Here is a 21922-nt window from a genome sequence, read left to right as displayed (position 1 = left end):
GTGGATGGCATTGTGTTCTGCATGCCTGAGGTTATGGGGAAAGTGATGCTGCTTTTCCACAATTTCAGCCCGTGCACGTCGGCGGAAGCACTCTGTGTAGAAGTCCAGTCTGCTGTTTCGACCTTCAGGAGGAGTCCACCCAGAATCCTTCTTTTTGTAGTCTTGGTAGGAAGCTCTCTGTGGGTTAGTATGTTACTCAGAGGTGTGTTGAAAATATTCCTTAAGTCGGAGGCGTCGAAAATAGGATTCTAGGTCACCACAGAACTGTATCATGTTCGTGGCGGTGGAGGGACAGAAGGAGAGGCCCCGAGATAGCACAGATTCTTCTGCTGGGCTGAGTGTAGTTGGATAGATTAACAATATTGCTGGGTGGGTTAAAGGAACCACTGTTGTGGCCCCTTGTGGCATGTAGTAGTTTAGTGTCCTTTTTCTTTTGTAGAGAAGCAAAGTGTGTGTTGTAAATGGCTTGTCTAGTTTTTGTAAAGTCCAGCCATGAGGAGGTTTGTGTGGAAGGTTGGTTTTTTATGAGAGTATCCAGTTTTGAGAGCTCATTCTTAATCTTCCCCCGTTTGCTGTAGAGGAAGTTGATCAGGTGGTTCTGCAGTTTCTTTGAGAGCATGTGGCACAAGCTGTCAGCATAGCCTGTGTGGTATGTAGATTGTAATGGATTTTTTATCGTCAGTCCTTTCGATATGATTTCCATCTGTTTGCATTTGGAAAGGGAGATGATGTCTGTCTGTATCTGTATGAGTTTTTTCATGAAGTTGATAGATTTCCACTCCATACGGCTAAATTCAGTGCCTTGCATAATGACAGGTTTCAGAGTAGCAGCCGTGTTAGTCTGTATCCGCAAAAAGAAAAGGAGTACTTGTGGCACCTTAGAGACTAACAAATTTATTTGAGCATAAGCTTTCGTGAGCTACAGCTCACTTCATCGGATGCATTCAGTGTTGTTTCATGTTCTCTGTGTATATAAATCTCCCCACTGTATTTTCCACTGAATGCATCTGATGAAGTGAGCTGTAGCTCATGAAAGCTTACGCTCAAATAAATTTGTTAGTCTCTAAGGTGCCATAAGTCCTCCTTTTTCTAGAAGCATGATAGTTAGTTCATGCACAGCATTGAATCATTACAGTAAAATACACCTCTTGTAACATACCAATCACTTTCTCAATGTCCCTTGGCAAGCACACATCTCAACGAACACCGTAAACATGGTGAGTATGGCCTAGGTGGGGGGTGGACATTCAGAATGGGGCAAAGGGTGTTGATGATGCTTTCAGAGGATCAGTGAAGGGGACTGGGGACAATATTGTAAATTCTGCCACCATTTTCCACAGGCGGGTGTCAGTGAAGCTGACATCTCATTCCTGAGGGTAAGCAAGGGCACATCTACTCCCTGCATCCAGGTTCAGACCCGGTCCCTGTGCTGCTCACCTGGGTGCCTCTTTGGTCCCTGCACAAGTGATTGCCAAGTGGTGCGGGAAAATTTCCTACAATGGGGAAGGAACAAAGCAGCTCTGCCAAGGAACCTTTGGCAGAGGATTGGCAAGAACCTCCAGGGTAGTTTCCTAGAGATCTCTCTGGAGGATTCCCGTGAAATCTAGGTGTGCATCAGCACCCTCTTCTGCTGCACTGCTAAGCTGCACAGGGAAAGCTGGTCTTGCACATTTCTATCTCTTCCTTCACCCACCACTACAGTATTCAGAGCAAAGGACAGCTGTCCGCCATGTAATCGAGCAGTATCTGCTCAAAAAGATCACTCACCAGGGGTCTCCTCTCCTGCATCGTGCTCGCCGGAGACAGACTGCTGGGACTGGCTCCACCCCTCTGGAGTGGAAAAGAGTTCCTGACTCACCATGGTACCGGACGACCCTGCCATGAGGTCCAAAACTTCCTCCAACTTGACCTCCTCATCCACCACTTGGTCCTCAGGGTTAGGTCCACTTTCCATTCCCTCCTGCCCCACCAAAGTGTCCACGGGGCTCTTGGTGGTGGAGGTGGGGTTGCCACCTAGGATGGTGTCCAACTACTTGTAGAAGCGGCAGCTCTTTGTTGCAACACCGGAGTGAGGGTTTGCCTCCCTTGCCTTCTGGTCCGCCTGCCTCAGCTCCTTTACCTTCGCTCTGCACTGCACCGTGTCCCGATTTGTAGCCCTTCTCGCATATGCCATGAGAAATCTGCCCGTAGGTCTTGAAGTTGTGGCTGCAGAGCAGCGGGGTTCGAACCGCTGATTAGAGCGGTCGGGTCGTAGATTTGCCAAATTTCTAGTCACACAGAACCGAATGCCTGCCCCTTCCCTGAGGCCATTTCCCTGCCCTCCCCCTTCCCCAAAGCCCCGACCCCGCTCACTACATTCCCCCTCCATCGGTGGCTCGCTCTCCCCCACCCTCACTCACTCTCACTGGGCTGGGGCAGGAGTTGGGGCGTGAGAGGGGGTGAGGGCTCTAACTGGGGGTGTGGGCTCCAGGGTGGGGCCAATAATGAGGGGTTCAGGATGCGGGAGGGGGCTCAGCCTGGGGCAGGGAGTTGCGGTGTGTGAGGGCTCCAGCTGTGGTGCAGGATCTGGGGTGCCGCTGGGGATGAGGGGTTTGGGGTGTAGGGGGGGCTCCAGGCGGGGGTGTGGGGTTGAGGGATTTGGAGTGAGGGAGGCGTCTGTGGGTTGAGGCAGAGGGTTGGGGTTCAGGAGGGGGTGAGGGCTGTGGGCTGGCGGTGCTGGCTATGGGGTGGGGACCGGGTGAGGAGTTCAAGGTGTGGGAGGGAGCTCTGGGCTGGGGCAAGGGGTTGGGGTGCAGAGGGGGTGAGGGCTCTGGGCTGGGGTTGCTGGCTCTGGGGTGGGGCTACGGATGAGGGGTTTGGAGTACAAAAGGGGGCTCTGGGTTGGGGGGGGCTCGGGGCTGGGGCACGGGGTTGGGAATCAGGATTGGGGCATGCACTGACCTCTGGCGGCTCCTGCTCATCAGTGCAGTGGGGGCAGGGGGGGCGGTTAAGGCAGGCTCTCCTACTGCCATGCACACCCCAGAAACAGCCAGCAGGTCCGGGTCCTAGGTGGGGGGCAGGAGGCTTCACACACCACTCTTGCCACCGGCACCGCCCCACCCCCACCCCAGCTCCCGTTGGCCGGGGAGTGCAGAGCCAGCACTCAGAGAACGTGCCCCCCCGCCAGAGGCCGGACCTTCTGGCCAATTCTGGGGCGCAGCCCGGTGCCAGCCAGGACAGAAAGGGACTAGCCGGCCTTAGAGCCGCAGCACCCCCAACCGGACTTTTAACGGCCACCTGGTCAGCGGTGCTGACCGGAGCCGCCAGGGTCCCTTTTCGACCGGTTGTTCCATTTGAAAATCGGACACCTGGTCACCCTCTCAGGAAGGGCATTGTGGGACACCTCCTGGGGGCCAATCACAGCAACATGACCAAGCGCAGTCTTTACACTGGCACTTTGTCAACAAAACTTTGCCGCAAAAAGCTCGAAGCCTCTCGTCGAGGTGGTTTTACGTTGTCGGCAAAACAGGAGAGTTTTGTCGCCATAAGTCACATTGTCGTGTGTAAACCTCCAGTGTTTTGTGGACAAATGCTGCCTTCTGCAGAAAAAATCTCTACAGTGTAGACAAGGCCTTAGTATGCTGAGTGTGAGTGTCTGTGACTGCTGCCCCCAGCTGGAGAATGGCACAATGACAGCTCTGCTGCTCCCTTCTCTGCCCCCCAGCATCTCCTCTAGCAGAGCTGCGTGTCCATATCCCATCTCCCTGGGGTGCTGTGAGCACATCCAGGCTGGGTGGGAGGCTCAGGGGAGGGAGGGGGCCTGGCCCCATTGCAGAGAGCAGCTGGGTGACGGTTCTGTTCCTCCCATGGCAGGTCCCGGCCGGTGCTCAGAGTCGGGGTCTCCATCAGCTTCCAGCCCCACACGATCCCAACCTCAGCCTTCAACTGCCAGGGGCAGGATCAGCTCAACACGGAGGCCAGCAGGGCAGAGGTCTGCTTCGCTGTCACTAAGAGCACCAGGGACAGCCTAGGTCAGACCAAACCCACGCCCCATTCCCCTCCCCTCTGAGTGAGCCAGTCCCCTGTCCTGGGGATGGATCGGAACCAGCACCCCCTAGAAGGGCAAAGCCCTGTGTCCCATTTCCCCTTGAAGTTCCTGCTCTCAATTTCTCTGTCCCTCGTTTCCCTTTCCCCGTAGGTGACAGAATCTCCAGCACCATCCAGTACAGCCTGGCTCTGGACCCCGGGCGGACGAAGGTCCGAGCCGCCTTCAACTCCATCGGCCCCGTCCTGAGCAGGGAACTGCGGCTCGGCATCGAGACGAGATGTGAGATGTACCGGATAACGTTTCCTGTGAGTGTGGGGGGTCCTAACCCCTTCCCCTCCCACTGTGTCTGCCCCTCCAACTCTGCCCCTTGCTCCCAAATCACCCAGAGAACAAACCTGTCTCCTGGTCCGACCCAGCCCCCCTTTCCCTTCAGGGGTCCGACATGTCTGTCTCCCCAGCTCTGCCCAGAGGACACCCTGACCCCCATAACCCTGCGTCTCAACTACACCCTGATGGGGGAGCCCATCTCTACCGCTAGCAACCTCAAACCCATCCTGAGCGAGGACTCCACGACGGTGTCTGCAGGCTGGGTAAGCTGCCAGAGCCAGGCCCCACGGTGGGTCTGCTGCAGGGATTGAACCAGTGACCGCGGGGTTTGAATGGAAGAGTCTGGAAAATTCAGAGGCAGCAGCAGCCTCCTAATCCCCTTTACACAGCACAGCCACTCGAGAGTGACAGATGGATGCTGAGTTTGCCTTGGCAATTATGAGACAATTGTCAATATTTATTATGGCCAGGGCCCCCTAGAGTGGAAAGATCCCATGTCCTGTTCCCCATCCCCCTGAGCCGGCCAGTCCTCCAGTCGTGGCACTCCTAGAAGTGTGAAACTGCCGCTGGGCAGAGGGTGAGATGGAAGGGTGGGGTGGGGGCGCTGATGATGGGTTTCTCTGTCCCCCAGTGCAGGGGACTGGGAGGTGCTGGGGTAACAGGAGGGTCCCTGGGTCCCCGCAGTGTCACTCTGGCAGGTGGTGCTGCAGACCCCTCCCCACCCACTCTGATTCTGCTCTCCTGGGTCTCCAACCAGCTCCCGTTTCAGAAGGACTGTGGCACAGATGACCGCTGCGATGACCAGTTAGAAATCTCCTTCAATTTCTCTGGGTAAATCACTGAATCCTCCCGCCAAAAACACCTACCATGATGGGACACATTTGGCTTGATCACGCTTCGGATCTTCCACATCCAGCTGGAGATCTTGTTAGATTTCCAGTGCTGATGGATGGGGGGTGAGAAGGGTTGCCCCCTCCCACTCCGGGGTGCCCCCTGATGTACTGGGGATAGCACTGAGCCCGCTGGTTCCACCAGCCTGGGCTCCCTTACACTGTTCTGCTGAGCCAGGCCCTCAAGCCTCCTCCAGCACACACCCAGGTAGGGACACACCCAGCTGCAGAAAGACACAGACACTGAAATCAGCTCTGCATGGGAAGAATCAGCTCGGGAATTGTCCGGCACGCAAGTACACACAGGAGTGTAAACCCGAAATTGTATTGTCTCGCGCTACACAGAAAACTGTACAGCATAAGCTCATGAAAATCACCCCCTCCCTCAATGTTGAGGAAGATATGCACAGCTTTTTGCCCCCCATTTATGACTTGCACAAACTGGTTTAGAGAAAACAAACACACGTTTAATAACTACAAAGGATAGATTTTAAGTGATTATAAGGGATAGAAAACAGATCAAAGCAGATTACTGAGCAAATAAAACAAACATGCAAACTAAGGTTAATACACTAAAGAAACTGGCTATGAGTAGTAATTTCTCACCCTAAATGTTGTTTTAAGCAGGTTGCAGTGTTTCTTGTAGACAGACCGCTCTTTCTTGCAGCTTCGAAGCCCAGATATTCCTTTCACAGGCCAGACACCTTCTAGCCTGGGTCCAGTCCTTTCTTCCCCAAATCAATCTTAGGTATTTTCAGCAGTCATCTTGGGCAGGGATTTAGTGAAGAACCAGCCCTGATAAATTCACTTCCGTGCCTTATATAGGATTTACATGTGGCGGGAATCCTTTGTTTCCCTGTTTGAGCCCCATCCCCAAACAAATAGGACAATCACATTCAGTAAATCATCACCTTTCCAATGATACCGCACGTGACCCATCTTGCATAAAATACAAATTAGTTATGTCATATTCATATCACAACAGTAGCTCTATGAAGAATCTGGGGCGTAGTGTCACAGGGTGCACTGCTGTGTGGAAGATGCACCGCTGGAAGCTCACAGCGCTGGGGTCCCCGGGTGGACACTGCTAGAAGAATTTCACAGAGTGTCCCGGGCACTGCCCTGAGGAAACTCACCCTTTTCTCCCCCCTTAGCTTGAGCACCCTGGTGGTGGGCATCACCCCTGAACTCAACACCACCGTCTCCATCGAGAACCGCGGGGAGAATTCCTACAGCACCACGGTGCGGTTCTTCTACCCGGCCGCGCTGAGCTACCGCCGGGTCCTGCTGCTCCAGGTACCCCAACGAACACCAGGCATGAGGGGCAGGCTCTGCAGTGGGGAGCCGTGCTGCAGGGAGCAGGCGGGGTGCTCGGCAGGGGTTGCCGAGCTGCAGGGAGCAGGTGGGGGGCTCGATAGGGGAGCTGAGTTGCGGGGAGCGGGGGGCTCGGCGGGGGGCGCCAAGCTGCAGGGAGCGGGCCGGGGGGGGGAGGGCTCGGCAGGGGTGCTGAGTTGCAGGGAGTGTGCAGGGGGCTTCTCAGGGGTGCTGTGGTCTACGTCTCTCACTGGCTGGTCTCTCATGGTCAGTCTAACAGGAGGGCCATGGCCGTTAAGTGCAGCTCGGCCGTGGGCTCCGAGGAACAGACTCAGAGGAACAGCACCTGCCACATCAACTACCCCATCTTCCGGAGTGGAGCTGAGGTAGGGACGGGCCCTGGCCTCAGCCCTGGCATGTGAACTCCCCAGGTGTGAGCGAGGGTTGCCAGGCATCCGGTTTTCGACTGGAATGACCGGTTGACAAGGGACCCTGGCAGCGCCGATAAGCACCGCTGACCGGGCTGTTAAAAGTAGGGTTGGCGGAGCAGCGAGGTGAAGCCAGGCTCCCTGCCTGCCCTGGCTGCACGGGGCTCCTGGAAGTGACCGGCATGTCTCTGAAGCCCCCTGAGGCAGGGGAGATCAGGGAAGCTCTGTGTGCTGTGCCCCGACCCCCGCCAGTGCTGGCTCCACAGCTCCCATTGGCCGGGAACCACAGCGAATGGGAGCTGTGGGGGCGGCGCCTGCGGGCGTTGGTAGTGTGCACTGCACAGAGCTGCCTGCCCGCGCTGCTGCCTAGTGGCCCGGACCTTTCGGGAGCAGCGTGGAGCCAGGGCAGGCAGGGAGCCCACCTTAATCCCACTGCACTGGTAACTGGGGGCTGCCTGAGGTTAGCCCCACCCGGCCAGAGCCCGCACCCCAAAGCCCCTCCTGCAGCCCAGCTCCCTACTCCATTTCTGACCCCACCCCAAACCCCGCATCCCCAGATGGAGCCCTCACCCCCTCCCACACCCCAATTCCCTGCCCCAGCCCAGTGAAAGTGAGTGAGGGTGGGGAACGGCGAGCAACTGAGGGATGGGGGCTGGAGTGAGTAGGGGCGGGGGCCTCAGAAAAGGGGTAGGGGAGGGGGAAGGGTGTTCGGTTTTGTGCAATTAGAAAGTTGGCAACCCTAGTGAGAGCCCAGCTGGGAGCAGAGAGGGGCAGTTCCCTGGGGTCAGCCCAGCCCGTGACAAGCGATGTGCTGGGGAAAGCGCCCCGGGGAGCCTGGAGAGTCATTGCAGACAGAGTCCTGAGGTCACTGTGGGGCTGGGGTCAGGCCCTGCCAGGGCTGCAAACCAAAGGCCAGACTTTGGGGGTCTGGAAATCAGGCCTCACTGGGTGGAGAGAAGGGGAGGGGCTGTTCCCTCCCCCCTTTGGGGTCCTAAAAAGGTTAATGGGGTGTTGCCATGACACGGAGTGGGTTGAGGTCTCTGGATCCCAAACCAGATTAGCGCTCTCTGTGGAGAGGGACAGGGTCATGTTAACACCTTTGCCTCCATCTAAGTTCATACAACAGTCCCCCTGGTCCCCTGTGCCTCCCCCGCCCCGCGGTCTCTGGCAGTTCCCCAGGCCCTGAGCCCAGCAGCTCTCACCCCCGTGTGTTTTCCAGGCCGTCTTCGTCGCCACCTTCGACGTCTCCTCTGAGGCCGACCTGGGGGACAGGCTGCAGATCACGGCCAAGGCCAGCAGGTGAGGGGGCCGTGCAGGGCCAGGGGGCGGGGTGGGGGCAGTGGGAGGGGGACGTGCAGGGAACAGGGCAGGGCAGAGGCCTGTCATGCAGCCTCCCTGCCCAGTTATCTGCCTGTGTCTCCTCACGTCTCCCCCCTTTGCCCTCCCCTCCCCCCAGTGACAATGGCGGCCCCATCACCGAGCGCATGAATCACCAGGCGGAGCTGCCGGTCAAGTACGGCATCTTTGTCATCCTCACCAGGTAGGTCAGGCGGAGACAGAGGGGAGAGCGCCCCCTGCTGGGCCCCCCTCCCCGCTCCCTGCAGCACAGCGCCCCCACCCACCGCCACTCTCCAGCCCCATCCATCACACTCCCGTCTCTCTCCTTCCTTCCGTCCTTTTCCTCCCCCAGCCTCGAGGAGTCGACCAAGTACATCAACTTCTCTGTCGAGGACGCTGGGACAAGTGTGCCAGTGACACATGGGTACGAGGTGAGGCCGGCAGCACAGAGTGCGAGGGGGGAGATGGGGCAAGAGGGAGGGAGTGGAAGCGGTTGAATGGGATCTAGTGGGTTAGACCACGGAGAGGTGAAGGTGGGGGTGGGCAGGGAGCCAGGACTTTTGGGTTCTATCCCCAGCTCTGGCAGGGGAGTGGGGTCTGAGGGTCAGAGCGGGGGCTGGGGATCAGATCTCCTGGGTTCTCTTCCTGCAGTGCCCTGTAGCGAGTCTGTTTCTTTCAGGTCAAGAACCTGCGGCCGCGGAGCGTCCCCATCTCGGTCACGTTCCAGTTCCCCGTGGAGCTGAGCGGGGTCCGGGTGTGGGACGCCTCTGAGGTCGTCCCCTCCAAGGTACTTGCCTCTCCCTGCCCTTGTGTGTGTGAGCTGGGCCCAGTGATGCCGGCTCTGCCCTACAGCGCCCCCTGCTGGGACAGGCTGCCTAGGGGGAAAGACCCCTACCCCAGCCTCGGAACCAGCCAGTCCCCTTCCCTGGGGCTGTATTGGAGCCAGCGACCCCTAGTGGGAAAAGGCCCAGTGTCCCGTTCCCCACTGCCACGAGCCAGCCAGTTCCCTTCCCTGGGGACAGATTGGCCCTGATGCCCCCTAGAGGGAAGGTCCCATGACCCATTCCCACCTCCGTTAATACCGTGTCTCTCTCCCTCCCCAGCCCCAGCTGGCTCAGTGTGTCAGTGAGGCCGAAACGCCCAGTTCAAAGGACTTTGTGAAGAAGATGAGTGAGCGCCCCCTGCTGGTGAGTACAGGCTGGTGCTGGTCCCAGAAGCCCTTTCCCCTTGGCACTAACACAGACAATGAGTGGGGGGCTGAGCTGCGGGAGGGACCCCTGCTATAGACAGACCCAGACCCCCATGGCCATGCTGAGACCCTGCATACCCTCTGCCTTACCTGTCAATATCCTTCCACCCCCAGGACTGCTCTGTGGCCATCTGTAAGAAGATCCGGTGCAGCATCACCTCCCTGGAAATGCAGCAGCCGCTGGAGTTCATGATCAAAGGAAGCGTCAGCTTCCAGTGGGTCTCCCAGGTATGAGAGCTACTACTGCTTCCCGGCCCCAGGCGAGAGATCCCCCTGATATGAACATGCCCCATGCCTCACCCCAGAGGTGGCTGCATCTCAGTGCCGGGCAAGGGATTGCTCCTGTGTGAGTGGCCTGTAAATTGCTCTGGGTCCCTCTGGGATGATGCTCTGGGCTGGTTTGTGTCATTTCCAATCAGGGACAGTGAATTTCTCTGTTCCAGACTCAGCAGCAGAAAGTGAGTCTGGTGAGCGAGGCCCGGATTGAATACGAGGAGAAGAAATACATCCAGAAGGAGGGATTTGTCCAGCGCCAGGTACCAGAGTGACTGCACCCAGGATAGAGAGAGCATCGGCTAGTGGTTAGAGCTGGGAGCCAGGACTCCTGGGTCCTGTCCCTGCTCTGGAAGGAAGTGGGGTCTGGGGATTTAGAGCAGGGGCGGGTGATGGTGCCAGGACTCCTGGGTCCCCATCTCACAGCTCCTCTCCCCCAGGTGCAGACGGTGGTGGAGCGCTCCGAGGTCTATAACTACATGCCCATCATCGTGGGCAGCAGCGTGGGGGGCCTGGTCCTGCTGGCTCTCATCACCGCAGCTCTCTACAAGGTGAGGTGGGCAGGGCTTGGACCCCTCCCCCACAGCCCATCATCCTGGGGGCGGGGCCTGTGGCTCTCCCAGCTGGTGGGGGAGGGACAAGCATCTTTCCTTCACAGGTTCCCGCAGCCTGTCCCTCCTGATCCTCTGCCATGAGCCTGTCTCTGTCTGCCTCTCACCATCTCCCCTCTTTGTCTCCTTCCAGTTCGGCTTCTTCAAGCGCCAGTACAAGCAGATGATGCAGGACACTGTGGAGGGCGAGGGGACTGGCCCAACCCAGAGCACCTCCACTGGCAACCCCCCTGCTTCCGATGTTCCCAAGCAATAGCCCCCCATTCGCCAATGCCCCCAGCTTGGCCTCCCTCTGCGCTGCTCCAGATTCACCCCCGCCCACTTATGTTACTACCTCCAAGATGCAGAAAGACCGACCACTGCCCACCCTCCCACCAACAAAACCCATCCTTGTGCCAACGAGAGCCAATCGTTACTCAAATTAGGCTTGGCCGCATTCTACTGATCTTTTTATAATTTTGATGGAGAATTATCCAACGTAATTATCCTGAAAGCAGCCCGAGCGACACTAGCATTACCACAAGTTTTATGCACATTAAGGTGGGACTCTAATAAGTTCTCCCGCAACAATTTTTGTTCGTTGTCTAGCTGCACATGTTGATTATTGATGGAAATAGTGTATCGTTGGTTTGTGCATGTGTGTGCGGTGAAACTGGTGTTTGCTGACAATGACCCCCTGCCCACCTTCCCCATCTAATTCACTACTCCTGAAGAGAGAAAGGAAGTATTTGCTGGACACAGAGGAAGGGGGCCTGACCTACATGGTTTGGTCAGGAAGGCTGCTGAAAGCAGGTGGTGAGACACTTTGGTTGAATCTGATACAGTTTTGTTAAGTTAGGCACTCGGAAACATTTCATCTTTTATTTTCTTTGTAACCATTTCTGACTTTTATGCCTCATTACTTGGACTCAATTGAAATCTCTCTATATGGCTAATAAACTTGTTTTATTGTTTTATCTAATCCAGCATGTTTGAATAGAAGTGTCTGGGTAATTCCATTGGGGGTGACAAGTCGTATGCGTAGCATACTCTTAAAAGAATAATGGACTTAATATAATTTGTAGTGTCCAGGAGAGGGCAGTACAGGACATAGCTTTCTGGGACATAATCTAAGACTGGTGATGTGTTGGGGTTACCCTGCTGTATAACCCAGGCTGGTGAGAGCCAGAGTGTTACCCGGGTATGGCTGGCAGGCTGCAGTTACACACAGACACTCAGGGTGTGACTGGTGTGCTCTTAGGCTGTTTGTGAGCGGCCCAGCTGGGAGCTATTTCATCGAGGCTTTGTAAGGCACCCTAGATTGCAGAGCTCCTCATTAGTCTTGCATACCACAGATGCATAAATAGGGGTATCTCAAGCAGGAGTAAAGGGGTTCTATTCCCTCTGTGTTTGGCACTGATGTGACTGCTGTTGGAGCGCTGGGTCCATTTCTGGTGCCTAAAACTCAAGAAAGATGTTTCTAAATTGGAGAGGGGTCAGAGAAGAGCCATGAGAATGATTAGAAAACATGCCTAATACTGATAGACTCAAAGAGCTCAATATATTTAGCTTAATAAAGAGAAGATTAAGGGGTGACTTGATTATCCTTAACACACAGCTGTCACAATATTTAGCCAAACAGTGTCTTGTAAGGCATGATATAAGAACTGGTGACATACTGGCCATGGATATCATTGCGTGATGTACACGTGGGCTGTGTCCAATTGGGATTCTCTGAGTTACCAACCTCTCCCATATTAGTATCATCTGCAAATTTTATAAGCATTCTCTCCACTCCATTATCCAAGTCATTAACAAAAACACTGACTAGTACCAGACCCAGGACTGACTGCTGCGGGACCCCACTAGATACGCCCTCCCAGCTGGACAGCAAAGCATTGATAACTACTCTTTGAGTGCAATCTTTCAACTAGTTATGCACCCACGTTATAGTAATTTCATCTAGACCACATTTCCCCAGCTTGCTTATGAGACTGTCATGTGGGACTGTGTCAAAAGCCTTACTAAAATCAGGATATGTTGCATCTACTGCTTTCCCCTTATCCGGTAGGCCAATAACCCTGTTATGAAGGAAATTAGGTTTGTTTGGCATGATTTGTTCTTGACAAATCCAGGCTGGCTATTCCTTATAATCCTATTATCCTTCAGATGCTTCAGAATGGGTTGGTTAATAGTTTGTTCGAGTATCTTTCAGGTCTATACTTCTTATTCCTCTTTTTATGGATAGGTACAATATTTGCCCTTTTCCAGTCCTCCAGGATCTCTCCCATCCTCCACAAGTTCTCAAAGGTAATCATGAATGGCTCAGAGATCTCTTCAGCCCATTTTTAAAGTATTCTAGGATCAATTTCATTGGGCCCTGCCGATTTGAATATGTCTAATCTATCTAACTATTTTTTAACCTGTTCTTTCCCTATTTTGGCTTGCATTCCTCCCCCTTTGTTCTTAATATTAGTTGTGTTCAGTATCTGGTTTGGTCTTTTTAGTGAAGACTGAAGCAAAAGAGTTTGCTTACCGGCCTGTAATTGCCAGGATCTCCTCTAGAGCCTTTTTAAAAAACCACAATTCACAGTTCTGCAATTTCATATTTGAGTTCCTTCAGAGCTCTTGGGTGAATACCAGCTGGTCCTGGTGACTTATTGCTGTCTAACTTATTAATTTGTTCCAAAACCTCTTCTACTGACACGTCAATCTGGGACAGTTCCTCAGATTTATTACCTAAAAAGAATGGCTCAGGTGTGGGAATCTCCTTCACATCCTCTGCAGGACTGCCACAAGCCTTACACCTCTAAGAGAAGGGAGACGACCCTGAGTCGCAGGTACAGGATGTGGCGCAGAGCAGGTTCAGCTCTGGGGATCTGCAGCAGCATGGAGACATCTGCTCCCTTCCCTGGCTCAGACTCAACTGGGTTAGAGGCTCCACCTTTTATACTTCCTGTCCCAGCCCTTATCTTCCTGCTGGAGGGGCAAGCCTGGCCTAGCTCCGCCCACCAGGGATCAGAGAGCGGCTCCTCCCTCCTCCAGCTCACTGGGAGGCCACTACAGCCCCATTTCTATCCCATTAGCTGTAACCCACACACCGTTGTGCACCTTCCCACACCAGCAGTGTGCCCTTTAATGTCATTCAGGTCTTTTCTTTGTCTCCCTGAGATCCAGACTCCCATCCAGGAGACTCTCTGCTTCCTGGGTTCTATCCTAGCTCTGGGAGGGGAGTGGGGTCTAGTGGTTACAGGGAGGGAGGGTTGTGGCTTGTGCGAGGACTCCTAGGTCCCTGTCTCACCACACGTCTCTTCTCCCACAGGTGCAGACGGTGATGGAGTGTTTCATGGTCTATAACTGTCAGCCCATCATCCTGGGAGGAATAGGGAGAGGCCTGTTCCTGCTGGCTCGCATCCTTGTTGCCCTCTTCAAAGGGAGGGGGATAGGCCTTGGACTTCTGCCTCACGCCCATCGCTGTGGGTTTGGTGCCTGTTGTTGTCAGCGTGCGTGTGCGTTCTCTCCGTATGCTGTCCCAGTGCCACAGATAGTTGGCCCAGCAGACCTCGATAGCGCTACCCAGAAAGACCACAGACTCGGTTTGATGGTGAAGGCACTTGGCCAGGTTTATTGTCAATGAAGCACGATCCTAGTGCCCCCTAGACTCTACAGGAGCACTAACACACTTATGCCTGTGACAAAGGTGGATAGAAAGCTGGCTAGATCGTCGGGCTCAACGGGTAGTGATCAATGGCTCCATGTCTAGTTGGCAGCCGGTATCAAGTGGAGTGCCCCAAGGGTCAGTCCTGGGGCTGGTTTTGTTCAATATCTTCATTAATGATCTGAAGGATGGCGTGGATTGCACCCTCAGCAAGTTTGCAGATGACACTAAACTGGGAGGAGTGGTAGATACGCTGGAGGGTAGGGATAGGATACAGAGGGACCTAGACAAATTGGAGGATTGGGCCAAAAGAAATCCGATGAGGTTCAACAAGGACAAGTGCAGAGTCCTGCACTTAGGACGGAAGAATCCCATGCACCGCTACAGACTAGGGACCGAATGGCTAGGCAGCAGTTCTGCAGAAAAGGACCTAGGGGTTACAGTGGATGAGAAGCTGGATCTGAGTCAACAGTGTGCCCTTGTTGCCAAGAAGGCCAATGGCATTTTGGGATGTATACGTAGGGGCATTGCCAGCAGATTGAGGGACATGATTGTTCCCCTCTATTCGACATTGGTGAGGCCTCATCTGGAGTACTGTGTCCAGTTTTGGGCCCCACACTACAAGAAGGATGTGGAAAAATTGGAAAGCGTCCAGCAGAGGGCAACAAAAATGATTAGGGAACTGGAACACATGACTTATGAGGAGAGGCTGAGGGAACTGGGATTGTTTAGTCTGCGGAAGAGAAGAATGAGGGGGAATTTGATAGCTGCTTTCAAGTACCTGAAAGGGGGTTCCAAAGAGGATGGCTCTAGACTGTTCTCAGTGGTAGCAGATGACAGAACAAGGAGTAATGGTCTCAAGTTGCAGTGGGAGAGGTCTAGGTTGGATATTAGGAAAAACTTTTTCACTAGGAGGGTGGTGAAGCACTGGAATGCATTACTTAGGGAGGTAGTGGAATCTCCTTCCTTTGAAGTTTTTAAGGTCAGGCTTGACAAAGCCCTGGCTGGGATGATTTACTTGGGGATTGGTCCTGCTTTGAGCAGGGGGTTGGACTAGATGACCTCCTGAGGTCCCTTCCAACCCTGATATTCCATGATTCTGTGAAAGGACTCCGCTCGCTCAGCAGTGGGACTTTCTGCTGCCCCCTCGGACGGACAGGGATACCAACAAGTTACGTGTCGCACTCCTGTCGGGGTTAGTTACCTACATCTCGCACCTGCTGGTTCAAACAAAACATCCCCATCCATCACTGTGTCCTCCCATCCTTGCCTGACTCGGGGTCGGTGTGCTCCTGTACCATGGCCAAGGAGCGCGCTTATATTGTACCTCCAGGGTGGGGTGCACCTGTGCCAGCCTTCTGGAATGTGTTTACGTGACGACTGATGTTAAGCGCTGAAGGCCGGAGGGGGGTTGCCCCGGTAACACTACCCAGGGCGCTCAGCTGCTCGGTGTTGCTGTCCTTGGAGCTCCGGTGTTAGCGTCACGAGCAGAGAGCGCAGCCTGCTCATTCACCAGACCTCGATGTTACTCATAAGACAGCCCACAGGCTCGGCTCAGTGACAAAGGCACTCGGACAGGTTTATGGCCCCCTAGGGACAGCCCCAGTGCCCTGGCTCGGCGGGAACAGGTACGCTAACACGAGTGCCCATTGGCAAGGAGCAGATCAGTCAGCAGTAGGAGGCTCAGCTGTCCCCTCGGCCGCACGGAGGGTTTAGGGGAGGTACCTGATATTTATAGACTGGGGCAGACAACTTATGTATCACCTTACCTGAATCTGCTTGTTACCTCCTCTTGGACCTGGCTCCGGACTGCGTGTGTGCTCTCTGGGTGTGCTGTCCCAGCTCTGCGCAGGGAACTGGCTCAGCAGACCTCAACAGATCTGCCCAGAAAGACCACAGACTCAGTTTGGTGGCAAAGGCGCTCGGCCAGGTTTATTGTCAACGAAGCACGGTCCTAGTGCCCGGGCTCAATGGTTACAGAAGCACAAACACACGTATGGCCATCACAATGGACTCAGATCATTCAGCAACAGGACTTTCCTCTCCTCCGTCGGCCGGATAAAGGGTTAAGGCGAGGTACCCCAACATTTATAGACAGAGACAAACAATCGGCAATAAACAATTTATGTACCACCTGACATGTTTCATGACAAGGCTGTTACCTCCCCTTGTACCTTTCTCCTGATATTTCAGACAAAACAACCCTCTTCACCACTTCTGTCTTTGTACTTTACTCCTGATGTTTCAGACAATTCATCACTTCTGTCACATCATCTTATCTTGTGCTAGAGGATCTTAAGTGCTGGACCTATGACTAGAAGATCATCGTCCGGAACCTGTTTGACCGGTTGACCGAGATTTGTGGTAATCCTTGAACTCAGTCTGCTAGTTGGATTGCCCGTTTCTCCAACCTGCAGACCAGTTGCAGCTGGGTAGTTACAGGGGACGCATCGGGAACGCTGATCCATTGTCCTCCAAAATGACTCAATTTCCTGGAGATCTTCATGCCTTGAACGTCATTGGTAAGAACGCTGTGGCTTGGCTTGACCAGACTGCATATGCCAAATAAAAATAATCTTGTGGTAGGTTAGGGTGTACTTGTGCTAACCCGCTGGAATGTGTTTACATATTCGGTGTGTTTGAGCAATGCCAGCAGTACCTGTGCCAAGTCCATGTACCGAACAGTGAACGTGCAGGCAAGCATCTGCTTTTTAACATGGCCTGAGCTTTGCTCATAGCACAACTTTTGCTGACTTTGGTTCAGGCCTCAAGCCTTGAGCCAGGCCTCATGCTCCAGTCTCTCTCTTTCTCTTATGTTCCCCTTCTTTTGTCTTTTTTGTGGGGAGGCTGTTTACTCATCACCCAGGAAACGGGTGATGCATAAGCTCAAGATGACCCAGTGGGCTAAACACGGTTATATGGCCATCTTGCATGGCCATCCACACATTCATGCCCTGTCTGGCCTTTGGTCTTCACATTCCCCCATAAGACCAATAGGCAGATTTTCATTTCCAATTGTTCTTAGTGCCACATAGCGGGCCTGGGAGTGTTAGGTCCAGGATCTTGACTGAGGAATTAGTTTTATGACTGAGCCTACTACTCTCAATCATCTAAGAGCACATTAGCCATTGAGGGAAGAGAGAAGGAGCAGACCCCCCTCCCCTCTGCTGATACTTGGGACTTGTTTAAGTAATTGTTGAAACCGGTTAAGGGGTTAATTATTTAAGAAGGAATGCCTCTACATATGTGTAGTGTAAAGTGCTAATTAACCTAGTTAGTAGAATTTAATTAAGCTCATTTGAAGTAGAAGTTGAAGGTGAGTAAAGTAAAGTTACCTGAGATTTCTGGGAACCCAGTTGTGGTCAATCAAAATAAAGCATGAAAATACATTAAAATTCAGAAAGGATGTTTCATAGGTTCATAGATACTAAGGTCAGAAGGGCCCATTATGATCACCTGGTCTGACCTCCTGCACAACACAGGCCACAGAATCTCACCTACCCACTCCTGCGAAAAACCTCTCACCTATGTCTGAGCTATTGGAGTCCTCCAATCGTGGTTTCATACGAATGCAACATAGCCAGAATATTTTAAGCACCTCTAGTCGGCAGGGTTTGATTGTATGTGGTATGGTATAGTCAGGAAAAGTACAAAAAACTGTACTTACAAGTATCACAAACAGCTAAAGCTTATCAGGGGTAATAAAAATGAAAACTGTCTAAGTTCAGCTGTAAGTATGAGCTTACAAAGCAGGGTGTTAACAATCCAGGAAACTGAACCGCATAGGAATGGTTAAATAAAACATAAAAAACTACAACAAGTGTTACTTCCCAGAAAGCACTGAAAGCTCCCCCTTCCTCCCCCCCCCCCCGCCCCAGTCGTAGAGACTGTAACCCATGTCTCGTACTCTGTCAGGCTGACCCTCACTTTGCTTTTTATTTCGGATTTCTAAGCCAACAGGAAACAAAAAGTCACTGAATCTTTGATGAGCAGCTAACATGTTGCTGTGAAAACCGTAGGGAAAATGCTTCTGAGCGTTTTGAAAAAACAAAAAAGGAAGTGGGCAACGTAAATTGCTTCTGACAAAATAATATTAAAGTTAAAAACCCGTAAAACATCTCATTCAGCACCCTTTCGATTCATTGGGCTATGTCTAATGTACGTGTACAAGGTAAAGCAAAGGCTTGCTTACTACCCCTCCTCCCCCTAACCTGTAAGTGGGAGGCAGTAGGAAAAGAAGTGAGGGTAACACCCCTTGGGTGAAATTAATTATTGTTTTGTTACTTGCCTATTTGTATTAGCCAAATTGCAGTCACAAAGCTTTGGGGCTTAAATCAGTTGCTGTGCATCGTGATTCCAAAAATAGGTATCACGTCTGTTGCGATTTCAGACATACCCAGCACGGTAAAAGGAAGCCAGCAACATATAAGCTTTCTGCTTTACACAGGAAGTATCGAAGCAAAATGCAGCCACCTTTACTACTCACAACCTAAATCACAGTTATGGTTACAAGTCGTAATTCACCAAAATAAAATATTCGATTTATCACTTGTAATTTTCGCTTTACATACCCTAAACAAATAAAGTTAATCTTTTAATATATGTTAATATTTTTCTCTCTTACCCACTTATGTTTTAAGTTAGGGTCTAAAGATGCAAAAAAAACCCCCCCATATTTGGCTCCTAACTAAATCATTAGATCTCTTTTACAGGCAAACCAAGGTGTAAACCCGAAACAATTACTGATTTCAACCCTTAGGTTTCCTAGACCTGCTCTGAACAGCAATGTTTAACCATTGGTGGTTCTGCGGGAGTTGTTGTTGCAACAACATTTTTGCACACAAAAATGTGCATAATAATAATAATTAATAATTAACAGTAAAACATTTTTCTTTTTGGTACCACACTATTTATAATTAGGGTTTAACCCCATGGGTGTGTCCCTATAAGACACCAGTAATGGTTCTATCTTTGCAAAAGCCAGTCATAAATATAGGTATGTTAGTCAACAAATAATTTAATTGCAACTAACGATTTATAAATATATATATATACAACTTTAATTTGAAGTTTGTCAGGCAATGTGGCCAGTTGTTTGGCAAAACCCAATTTAAAATTAAAAAGTTCATTGGGCAAGCCACCGTGATATTAATGTAAAATTCTACCTTGTTATAATATGATATAATTAATAATTAATAATGTTTTGTTATTATAATCAAACTCAATAAATATATAAAATCAAGTTCTAGCTAAAGTAACATGGTGTTGGAATAATAATCAAAACTATCCCCCAAACAAAGTGGGGTGCATATGTCTATACTGGAACAAATGCTGGGTCATCATCCGAGACTTGTCTGTCTTAGCAATTGGCTGAGCAAGAAGTAGGACTGAGTGGACTTGTAGGCTCTAAAGTTTTACACTGTTTTGTTTTTGAGTGCAGTTATCTAACAAAAAAAAAATCTACATTTGTAAGTTACACTTTCAGGATAAAGAGATTGCACTACAGTACTTGAATGAGGTGAATTGAAAAAGACTATTTCTTTTGTTTATCATTTTTACAGTGCAAATATTTGAAATAAAAATAATAATATAAAGTGAGCACTGGACACTTTGTATTCTGTGTTATAATAGAAATCAATATACTTGCAAATGTAGAAAAACATCTAAACTATTTAATAAATTTCAATTGGTATTGTATTGTTTAACAGTGCGATTAAAACTGTGATTAATGTTTTTGAGTTAATTGCATGAGTTAACTGCGATTAATCGACAGCCCTAAAAAAAACCAACTAAACATGACCATTATTAAATGTATTGCCTAAACTAACTGTTGGTGTCATATATATATATATATATATATACACAGTATGTATCTAAAAGGGACATATCGTAAAGGGACATAACAGGTGACCGTGCAGCCCTCAGCTGTAAGCTAGTGAATGTAACCATGTCACATTTAGTAACCTGGAAAAACGTTTATCTTCAAATCAATAACTCCAAAGTGCCTACATCTATACCAGGTGTAGCAATGGGTATAGTATGGCATAAATCAGTTCTGCCAACAGTCTATATATATAGAACACCGTCCTATCATTTTAAAATTGAAAAAGGCCCCACATTTCATCAAGAATTAGCAATCGCTAAAGTGTATTGTTAGCTGCTGGTTTTAAAACAGAAAACAGAAAAGGCCACTTGTTTAATTCTTGTCAAAAGTGCCACTGAAAGCAGTTCGGGTCTGGGGTCTGTAACGCTGCACCCTAATTAAAACGCTTATTTAACTAACATTATCACGGCAAAACCTTGTTCCCAGCCTCTTTGCCTGTGTTCAGTCCAGGTGAGACTGTGTTAGGTCACTGGGCAGTTATCCACTCAGTCGGTCACCTTAAAAACAACGTCTCCAATAAACACAGCAATGTATCTCCTCTGGTAATTTATCACTCAAATGGGGAAATTCCACCACTGGCCTATTGCTCTGGAAAGGGGTATCAGTACATTGGCAGATACAATATGTTTAAGGTGGACACACCGTGGGGTGGCCAAAAGGAAGGTGCCTACACAATCTGTCGTCCTCGTCGTCGGTAGCCTGCCAGGCCAACCAAGCAATAGGCTTGTATGCAAAGGGTAATGTAGAATAAAAATGGCCAGTATTCTAGTATTGTACTATCAAAACTACTTTTGTGGCCAATTGAAGTGCAGGGTCACGGGTCAAATTTTTGCCAAACCCCAAAGGCACATTTACACCTCTACTAATTGAGAAGGTGGCAATTCCCATTCACCTCGTGAGTTAAGGGTAAAGTCCTCATCTTCTGTGATAGGGTTCAGTGACATTCACCCTATCAAAGGGGGGGCCTGTAGCCCAGTTTCCCTTTGTTATATTTACTGCTACTGTAGCCCAGTGGGCTAGCTTGCCTTTATTATATTTACTGCTTTGCATTATATTCTGCTTTGCATTACGTTCAGCAGTAATGCAGGCAACCTACAGGCCTGTATCCTGGAAGACATTAGCTTCAGCAAGTTAGCATAAGGCTTAAGGCCTATAAACTGTGAACAAATAACCTTTGCACAGATAAACGGCCCAAGGGAAAAAAATATAAGTGTTTGGGGAGCTAAAAATAGCATTTAAGGGGAAGTTCTGACCCCAGGTACATGAGTCAACCGCAGAAGTGTCCTGGCAACGAACTGACCTATGAAACAGGTACGTAGGAAGGCTAGCCTGCTTGCTTGCCTATATATCTTTTCTTATACGTTTCTTAGTTTCTTATGGGTTTAATTATTTGTTTTATTATAATAGGTTTATAGGTTCATATTAAAGTATATTTTGGCTGTAACACCAGGGACCTGCAGGCCACATCCTTTATGTTGAGCTAAGGCAAAGTTAGCATACATATATTTGGGACCTTTCACCAAAATAAATGGTGATAAGATAAAGCATAAGATCCATGTATGGCTACGACCATAGAGGATGCGTTAAAGCAGGTTGCCATAGGGGCTTTCCTAAGTTCATACCCTTTTAAACTTACTAGGTACACCACAACTTGGAACTTGGGAAAAAACAAAATATCCAATTAAAAGAGAAATAACAAATGTAATACCTAATCACCAAAGGGTTGCACTTTCACGAGAAAGAGATTGCACTACAGAACTTGTAGGAGGTGAAGTGAAAAATACTATTTCTCTTGTTTATCATTTTTACAGCGCAAATATTTGTAATAAAAAATAATAATATAAAGTGAACACTGGACACTTTGTATTCTGTGTTGTAAGTGAAATCAATATGTTTGAAAATGTAGAAAAAACATCCCAAAATTGACTAAATGTCAACTGGTAT

At 50.6% G+C, this 21922-nt stretch overlaps 2 protein-coding genes across 2 annotated transcripts in view; both read left to right on the top strand.

Annotated features, from left to right (window-relative positions):
- The window catches only part of LOC141988526 (integrin alpha-D-like), a 36423-nt gene extending 25132 nt beyond the window's left edge, over positions 1-11291 (top strand). The window contains exons 16-30 of the mRNA XM_074954319.1: positions 3853-4010; positions 4178-4332; positions 4486-4617; positions 5112-5185; positions 6399-6540; positions 6831-6944; positions 8206-8285; positions 8443-8526; positions 8677-8755; positions 9004-9111; positions 9428-9511; positions 9688-9801; positions 10017-10109; positions 10287-10397; positions 10591-11291. Of these exons, the coding sequence (XP_074810420.1) occupies positions 3853-4010; positions 4178-4332; positions 4486-4617; positions 5112-5185; positions 6399-6540; positions 6831-6944; positions 8206-8285; positions 8443-8526; positions 8677-8755; positions 9004-9111; positions 9428-9511; positions 9688-9801; positions 10017-10109; positions 10287-10397; positions 10591-10713 (1651 nt within the window). The 3' untranslated portion in view covers positions 10714-11291. The remainder of the gene's footprint in view (positions 1-3852; positions 4011-4177; positions 4333-4485; positions 4618-5111; positions 5186-6398; positions 6541-6830; positions 6945-8205; positions 8286-8442; positions 8527-8676; positions 8756-9003; positions 9112-9427; positions 9512-9687; positions 9802-10016; positions 10110-10286; positions 10398-10590) is intronic.
- Positions 1-21922, top strand: part of LOC141988522 (uncharacterized) — a 329702-nt gene that overhangs the window by 285232 nt on the left and 22548 nt on the right. The window lies entirely within an intron of this gene.

Source organism: Natator depressus, chromosome 6 (assembly GCF_965152275.1).
Source record: "Natator depressus isolate rNatDep1 chromosome 6, rNatDep2.hap1, whole genome shotgun sequence".
In the NCBI taxonomy this organism is placed as follows: domain Eukaryota; kingdom Metazoa; phylum Chordata; order Testudines; family Cheloniidae; genus Natator; species Natator depressus.
Note: the sequence above shows the minus strand (reverse complement) of the source record. Positions and strands in the feature narration are given on the sequence as shown.